The sequence below is a fragment of the Lontra canadensis genome, unplaced genomic scaffold (assembly GCF_010015895.1).
Source record: "Lontra canadensis isolate GAN:19392208 unplaced genomic scaffold, GSC_riverotter_1.0 scaffold85, whole genome shotgun sequence".
Taxonomy (NCBI): domain Eukaryota; kingdom Metazoa; phylum Chordata; class Mammalia; order Carnivora; family Mustelidae; genus Lontra; species Lontra canadensis.
In genome coordinates this window covers 3,369,173-3,378,327 of record NW_022631079.1, presented here as the reverse complement: position 1 = coordinate 3,378,327, position 9,155 = coordinate 3,369,173, and the positions used below count along the sequence as shown (strand labels likewise).

At 35.6% G+C, this 9,155-nt stretch overlaps 1 protein-coding gene across 4 annotated transcripts in view; it reads right to left on the bottom strand.

Annotated features, from left to right (window-relative positions):
• Positions 1-502: 502 nt before the first annotated feature.
• Positions 503-9,155, bottom strand: part of PTEN (phosphatase and tensin homolog) — an 86,284-nt gene continuing 77,631 nt past the window's right edge. For 2 of the 4 annotated variants that reach the window (XM_032883028.1, XM_032883029.1), the window contains exons 6-8: positions 7,400-7,566; positions 4,192-4,416; positions 503-1,602 (exon numbers count right to left, since the gene is read on the bottom strand). In XM_032883028.1, the coding sequence (XP_032738919.1) occupies positions 1,417-1,602; positions 4,192-4,416; positions 7,400-7,566 (578 nt within the window). In that variant the 3' untranslated portion in view covers positions 503-1,416. Of the gene's footprint in view, positions 1,603-4,191; positions 4,417-7,398; positions 7,567-7,665; positions 7,697-9,155 lie in introns of those variants that run through there. The other 2 variants (XR_004385662.1, XM_032883031.1) reach the window with 2 other exon arrangements.

Genomic DNA, 9,155 nt, shown 5'->3' with positions numbered 1-9,155 from the left:
CAATATGTGGGACAATTTCTACTGAAAAAGTAAATGCCTTATTATTTGTGCAGTGTTGAAAATTTACTGCAACTCTAATTTCCTTTTTAACACAAATAATGTTCTTTTAAATATAAACATTATATGTATTCAGTATTCAAGTAAAATTCCCTAACAGTTAATGACATTTAAAAAATGTGCAAAACTGCAAAACTCATTGTAATAGAATGTGTAAGGTCAAAAGGGCGGTACGGCTGACAGCTATTGGATTGAATAAGTGCATCATAAATCTTTAAAGAAAAAAACGCTTACTGTAGAATCTCAAATTGAAATTTCCTGTGCAGCATTACAAAATATTTTATATTCAATGAGAAAAAAGAAGCTTGCAGGCAGCACATGAAGCATCCACAGCAGGTATATGATTGAAAACTAATAAAGTAAGTGTACGTGGTTGACTGATGTAGGGACTAATAGCATCTGACTTTTCGCACTGGCCTTGATTACACAGGAGATGGAGCAGTCGTTACAATTCAGAAAATGTATTTTAATAGATCATTGTCGATTTTTATAATGTTTCAAGCCCATTCTTTGTTGATAGCCTCCACATTTATATGGTTAAGTCATTGTTGCTGTGTTTCTTATCTACGACCACATTATTTTTATATCCCTTCATTTGTGGATTCTTAACAAGTTGTGGAAGGTTCATTCCTGTACCCCAATACAGAGTCACTCTCTCTAGCTGCCTTTTCTAGCACCAATATGCTTTAAAAAAAAAATAAAATGCACAAAACAACAAGCAGTGACAGCGGCCAGTTCCTCAAACATCCAGATTAATAACTGTAGCATGCTAAAGAAAGGTGCGTGAAGTAGCTGGAGATGGTATATGGTCCAGAGTCCAGCTAACAGATATCCCTTTCTGAGCACTCCCTCCATTCCCCTAACCCGAATACATGCATTAGAATGTAGCAAAACCCTGGAGAAACTCCTCTTAGCCAACTGCAAACTTATCTGTTGCCACAAGTGCAAAGGGGTAGGATGTGAACCTGTGTTATCACAAAACTCTTGAGCCACTTCAGTTGGTGACAGAACACAAAATGAGAAATTCCTACGTATACACATCAGTCTGTCTCCACTTTTTATAAAACTGGAATAAAATGGGAAAGTGCCATCTTTATTTATCCTAATTGAATTTTAAATGTCCTTTTGACACAAAAAGGTATATACATGACACAGCTACACAACCTTTTTTCAACTGGACAACAAGTGTCAAAACCCTGTGGATGTATAGGGTAAAACAAGATTGGTCAGGAAAAGAGAATTGTTCCTATAACTGGTAATCTGACACAATGTCCTATTGCCATTAAAAAAAAAGGTCCAATTTCAGTTTATTCAAGTTTGTTTTCATGGTGTTTTATCCCTCTTGATTAAAAAAAAAATTCAGACTTTTGTAATTTGTGTATGCTGATCTTCATCAAAAGGTTCATTCTCTGGATCAGAGTCAGTGGTGTCAGAATATCTATAATGATCAGGTTCATTGTCACTAACATCTGGTGTTACAGAAGTTGAACTGCTAGCCTCGGGATTTGACGGCTCCTCTACTGTTTTCGTGAAGTACAGCTTCACCTAGAGAAAAAAGACAGAGTTTAAGTGGAAAATCCATAAATCTGACTAATCTTAAATGACTTAGAAAAGATACATATTTTAACAGATTCATTTTTTAAAAATGCAATGACAAACAAGATCTTGAAAAGGCAGCCGTCTTTTAAATGACCGTCTGCTTCAGATTTCCTATGTTTTCTTGTGATACACTGAAAAGATACACTAGGATGTTAATATCTTTAATAAGCATAAGCTGCAAGCACTAGCCAAATAATTCTACCAAAAAAAAAAAAATGCACTGAGACTGAAGTTCGTTGGTCATTTATAAAAGTGTGTTTTCAATAAACTTCAATGTACAAATAGCTGAGATCCAAAAGAATGTTGCACTTACTACCACTCTGAGCCTCAGTGTATTTTCTGATACAAATAACACTAAACAAGTACTACATTATAAAAACACTGACTAGCAGTGATGTTTGGGATCCCGTCAGCCCTGAAGGTTAAGAACATCAGACAGTGATCTGACAGTGGACAAAGGGCCATCACAGCAGTGCCGGAGAGCCGTCCAACAACTCAGCGAGGCAGGGATTTCCGTCTCCCCGGAGAGGAAGCAGAGGCCCACAAGGCAGTGGATCTGAGGCTTCCATCAGATCCTCCAGGAAGACCCTTGCTCTTTCTGCTCTATCTACAACCTCCCCCCCAACCACTACCCAAGAGTCATCCTCACTTCTCCTCCTCTTACATCCAACATCCGCTCCATCAGCAAACCCTTTTGGGTCTACCCACACGATGCCATCTCTACCTCCTCTGACAGCTTCTCAGTATGCCCACTGCCACCACGCTAGTCCCTGCAGCCACCACCTCTCATCTGCATTAAACCACGGTGGCAGCTTCTCACTTCATCTCCCAGCTCTGTCCTTGCCTCCTCTCCAGTCTACATTTTAAAGACAAAATTCAGATGACATCCTTCCTGTGCTAGAAACACACCAATGTCTTCACAGTCGGACTGATGTGCTTTAGTCAAAATGGCTGCTTGTCTACTGCTCCTCAAACATGGGAGAATCATTCCTGTCTCAGGGCTGTTGTATCTGCCCTTCCCTCCTGTCCCAGATATTTGTACAGCTCACTCATTCCATGTGGGCCTCTGATAAAAGGTCACTGCTAGAGAGGTCTTCTCTTAACTATTCAGCTAAAAAACACACCAAGATCGTGCTCTATGCCACCTCTGCTCGTTTGTTCATAAACACTTACAGCATTATATCTGTTTACTGATAACTGAGTTTTAATTTGTAACCACAAATATATATTCTTATAATATTAAAAAAATATTTAATATTAAAACAATAAAACCAGAGGAAGTCACACCATAAAAGCTTATAATTAAGGAAAACGCAGACTTAGTCGATGGGAACCTGTGAATTCTCAAAGACACTTCTAATCACTTAAAAGAAGCGTAAGATTTAAAGGCACTTAATATTGGATTTATTTTCCCTTAAAATATGCAGCCTCCCATTTATTTTTAGGATTACTCACAATATTCTTATACTTATCAACTATGGGTAGGCTTGCTGCATATTACAAAAATGGAATGAGGCAAAATAAGTAAGAAAATTTTTTGAAAGAGAAAGAAGGGTATGGTGAAAGGAAGGGGGAAAATCAGGTAGAAGGAGAAACAGGAAAGGGGAAGGAAAAAAGGGCAAAGTACCATTTGGAAATACTGACAAATAAGATTTTTTAACCTGGAAAATTCTTCTCAACGCACAGGAGTAAAAATACGCACACACATCACATATAGATATAAGTAATGACCCAAATAATTCCACAATATGAGGAAGTAGAGCTTTAGAAAGGGAGTAAACACAAGAGCTTGATTGGAGAAGGCCTTTCAGAGCAACAAGACTGAAGCGAAGGCTACCACACGGAAGGGTAGCCAAATGTGGGAACAGCAGGGGAAAGATGGAAGGTGGAGAGGTCTACAGGGAGAGAAAAAGAACTGAAAAGACTGGAGGCAGAAGTAGCTTAGCATTTGGTAGAACTGAAGAGAGACCAGGTTGGGTGAATCTCGGAGCAGGAGCAGAATGTGGCTAGAGCTCATGTGGGAGGTAGGCCTGGGCTGAATTATGTAGGTCCTTGTAGGTCAAAAAACCACAAGGTCTTTAAAAAGTATAAACAGGAGTGATAACACCGTATCAATTATAACAATCACATCTATTTCAAGATCACTCTGAGGAGTTGAGAATAAACTGGAAGGGGACAAAAGTAGGAACAGTTAAGCACATTCCATACGAATCATTCCCAAATGACTGAGTTCCCTTTTACTTCTTTCTTCCCTCATTCCTATTTCATGTCCCATGAACTGAATTCCCCTATCCCAACCCCTGCCCCAGATTTAACCAAACAACAACAAAGAAGGGCCGGGGTGAGGGGGGAGGCAGCTTTTTTAAATTCTGTGTGCATCCATGTTAGAAACTCACATTACTGATACCTAAATATTGCTTCTAAATAATAATTTAATTTAACCTCAGTCACACAAGTCCTTTACCAGCTATATACTTAACACAGACACACACACGCAGAGCCACCCACTAATTCCTCGAAATGTTTTTAACTTACCTTAAAATTTGGAGAAAAGTATCGGTTGGCCTTGTCTTTGTTTGCTTTGTCGAGATCATTTTTTGTTAGAGTGAGTACTAGATATTCCTTGTCATTATCTGCACGTTCTATACTGCAAATACTATCAATTTCTTGATCACAGAGACTTCCATTTTCTACTTTTTCTGAGGTTTCCTCTGGTCCTGGTATGAAGAATGTGTTTACCCAAAAGTGAAACATTTTGTCCTTTAAAAAAAAAAAACATTTAAAATTTTTTTAAAGAAAATATATCACCTATATTTAACACTCATCCCAAGAAGTCAATAAAATAAGTGACATGTCATTTGGTAGTCTGAATAAAGAAAAATGTACAGACTAATATTTGGCAAGCTATTGGTTATCAATTGCTCTAATTCACATATGTTTATTCTTTTTTTCAAATTTTAGACCAAAAATGTAACTCCACAGGTTCTAGGATAACTTACTTTTGTTTTAAAACCTTAAGTAAAATATTTTCTTTCTTGTCTAATGTTAGCTTTAAAAAATGTTTGAGTTTGTATGTATGTGTGTATTAAATAATCAGAAATGGGTTTTATGGTCTATTTCAACAAGTTATCCATTACAGGGGCGCTGAGTGGCTCAGTCAGTTAAGCCTCTGCCTTCAGCTCAGGTCATGATCCCAGGGTCCTGGGCTCAAGTCCCGCATCAGGCTCCCTGATCAGAGGGGTCTGCTTCTCCCTCTACAACTCCCGCCCCAAATCCTTCTCTCTCTCCCAAATAAATACATGAAATCTTTAAAAAAAAAAAAAGTTATCCATGAGAAAATTTACTTTAACAAAAGTTCTTGAAACTTCCCAATGAAGCAAGGCAGATACATTTCTACTTCAGAAGCAATGCAAACACTAAGTGGCTCCAGTTTCTTACACTACAATGTGTATGCCTGAAAACCTTCAGAATATGAGGGAAGGAAGACAAGCCATTCTGACTTTTTTAGGTTATAAAATGCTTATTTTTTAAAAATTACTTCTTAAAAATAATACAAGGTCCTGTTAACCAAAAAAACACATCAGAAGTTCATCACATCAGGCCTTTCATAACCAACACAGAAAATGTTCTCTCTCTTCATGACTGGAATTTGGCTGACATGGACCATGTGACAGTTAATGATGTGCAGCTTTGTGACATCTTGTCTCGTGCCCAAAACTGCCATCAAATCTTTTATTCTAATTTACCTATTAGAACTATTATTCTAATAGTTTTGCTATTTTCCCACGAAGATGTAAACCTTCAAGTATCTTTCGTTTAACATTCTTTTTATCTTTTAACAGTACATAGCAATCTCATATGTCTTTTTTTTTTAATATTTTATTTATTTATTTGACAGACAGATCACAAGCAGGCAGAGAAGTAGGCGGGGGGGGGGGAGGCACCCTGCTGAGCAGAAAGCCCGATGTGGGACTCGATCCCAGGATCCTGAGATCATGACCTGAGCCGAAGGCAGAGGCTTAAACCCACTGAGCCACCCAGGTGTCCCTCATATGTAAGTCTTTAAAAAAAAAATTTGTTAATTTCAATTATTTTAGCAAAGTCACTGAGTTAGTAACAGTATATATATTTAACTTAGAGTCAGAAAAACATAAGCTAGTAATATTTAAATCTTAAAAAATGTGGATTCTGTATAGGTAATGATTATATTAAATCTATTTTTATTTAAATCACAGCAACATTTATAATAGGTAAGCAAAATCACATAAAATGCAAATAAATATATGTAAAGTAATCCCAGATATACTACAAATATTAATCTAATCTTCAATTTTGTATGTATTAAAGTAACATACAGACAACTAAAAATAAGGACTTACACATTCCTAAAGGTATAGGGAGAGAGTGATGCAGGTGCTTATTTTTAAAAGTAAAATATAAAATTTTAGGGGCACTTGGCTGTCACACTTCGTAGAGCTTGTGACTCTTGATCTCAGGGTCATGAGTTCAAGCCCCATATTGGGCATGGAGCCTACTTTAAACAAATAATTAAAATAAATAAATAAAATTTTACATGTGCCAGTCTTACAATGAGAAGGGAAAAAATAATTTTAAACACCTGCTAATGCTTCCTGGACTACTGAAAAATTATTTCCCAAAGTTATCAAGATATATTTAACTTTTGCTTATATAGAATAGGTAGGAAATGGGTATCTAGTGAAAAAAACAGTTTAACATTTTGTCATTTCCCAGCTATATGGCTTCTGGGTATAGGAAATTGTATTTCTTTAGTAAGTCAAGGTAGAGTTTAAAGTTTTTATAATAAATGAAACTTCCTTTTTTTTTAAAAGCTAAATATCAGGAAAACTAAATCAGTCCTATTACTGAGAATGTCTAAAGAATGGCAATACACTATGTGGTATGTTTAATGAGGCAGTAACAACATAAAAAGCTAGAATCTTTTTTCATTATACCCCAAAATGTTGCACCTTAGGCTCACTCATCTCAAATGTTCACACTTCACATTTTAAACCAAGACAGTTTTAAGAATGAGCTCTTGAATTCCCTAACTATGGCTCACTAAGAAGCAAACCCCACTAACTTTCTAAATCTGTACACTTAATATCACAATTTTTCATTCGTTATTACTTCTTTTGCATACTTATCACTCTAACTAAAATTTGAAATATTCAATAAATTTGAGAAAGCCAAATATAAAATGACATAGTCTCATAAAAAATAAACCAAAATGGGGAGAAAGTGGTTTGTGTCATTACACAAGACCATGGAACAGATCTTATTTATACATATAGAGAAATATTTTTTATAAACCCATAGTCCCTGGCCCCTTGCTAACTTTTTCTTGGTAATTGATCATCCTGTCTAAAAAGACGGTAACTGATTTAATGGGGTATGCAACCTTTAATATTTTTATAAAATTTCTCTGCATAACCCAACTTAAAGAAAATTCATTTCAAATTACAATGACATAAGGACTTTTCCTCTAGTAACATTTTTTTTACCATTATAATGGCTCATCAGTGCTATAGTAAGCAAACCATGTGCAGATCTAACAGAAAACCAATTATAATTAATTCATTGAATGGTCAGTCACAAAATACTATCCTGTAATCTCTCCTTGCAGAATGATTTCTGCCTAACCAAATATTTTAAGCAAAAGAGCTGAGGTTACTGTTCACAGGATGATTTTGGATATTCTTCCCAATAAAAGTAAAGGGCAAACCTTTTTTAGCATCTTGTTCTGCTTGTGGAAGAACTCTACTTTGATGTCACCACACACAGGCAAAGGCTGAGGGAACTCAAAGTACATGAACTTGTCTTCCCGTCGTGTAGGTCCTGAATTGGAGGAATAGATCTTCACCTTTAGCTGGCAGACCACAAACTGAGGATCTGCATGGTTAAATACATGTTAGCATCATTCCACATGAAATGCCTTCAAATGTCAAACTGTCAAAAACCATTTTAATGGTTAATATTAGCAATACACACAAAATAGTAATTCGGCATCTGTAGCCCAGATCTAAAACACATCAATATTTTTTAAAAAGGTCAGAAAATAGAGCCAGTACAAAAGTTTCCCTAATTTTAACCTTCAGCATAAAGTTCTATTTACTGGTTCTAGTTCACAAATACTAAATCCCAACAGTAGACTTCTGGAACTACAATAACAGCAAAACTTTAAGATTAAAATGTTAAAAATCTAATATAAATTAGATTTATAATTAAAATGCTAAAATAATCTTCTGGCACATCTATGAACTGCATGAAAAGTAACTTTAAAAACAGATATTTGCTGCAGTATTTTAATGTCTCTACCATGTAATAAAACCCACAAAACACAAATCATTACATGTTCATAAGACACATGAGAATACATCTGTAACAAAGTTATAATAAATTCCATAAACACAAGACTGTATTTATAAAAATATTAACTATCATTTATTTCACCTATAGCTCACATTTAATTTCTTAAAGGGATATAAAGCCATCATCATGAGAAACAGGAAGAAAGAGATTGGAAATGTCGGTAAAGAAATACAAGACTCAAGCAGGAACTGCAGCAAAATCCCCCTCCCTCCAAAACACACTCCATTTTCATTAACAAGTATTTTGGCTTTGGTCGCTGTCTGTTTTTAAAATAAAGGAAAGGATTATATGTTTTAGTGATTAACTTTATGAGTAAGTGGGTCTTGAAGGAAATATGCCAAGACCATCAAGAAATAAAATCATAAACTTGCAAAAAAGTACATGAAAAATTTCATGTGTATTTCATATATATTTATATATAAAATATGCACATATATAAAAACTGGCATAAAATCCTTAACGCTAAAAGGCATCATCGTTAGAGATGCAGAAAGAAGTATCCCGTTGTTTATCAATGTGACCAACAAGCGAGAAAAAGGCAAAAGGCGTATCCCAGCTAGATGCACGTTCCCATCAGTAAACACGTATGGGCTTATCCGTGCGTATCTAGAGCAACACCAGCACTCACATAATAAACAGAAGGTCTGATAACAGCCTGTTGGGTTTTTCTAATATGAATCTGTGAGCCATTTATCACAAGAAAAAGGGCACTCCAAAAAGGGGAAACATTACACCAACAATCTGTCCATAATTTTCACTTCCTTGACTAAAGGTTCAAAGTACAGCAAGCCATTTTACAAGACTATGTGATTCTGAAAATTTCACTAGAAACTCTAGCTTGAAAAAGCAAACAAAAAGGTATGATTCCAAAGCCATGATAAAAATCAGCCAGGATGAAAATGCCTTGTAATCTTATTAAGACTCCACTAATTCAGAATGTGATAATCCTCTTTTTAGGACTTTAAAAAGTGTATTAACAGTAGAAGCCAGATTTCAATTAAACTACATCTAAAATGTGCATCTTCAAGAATTCTAGAACTGTGTAATCCATTCATAAACTAATTACAAATCAGCATCACTTAGAATCTACCCCAAAACCTAAGTTTAAA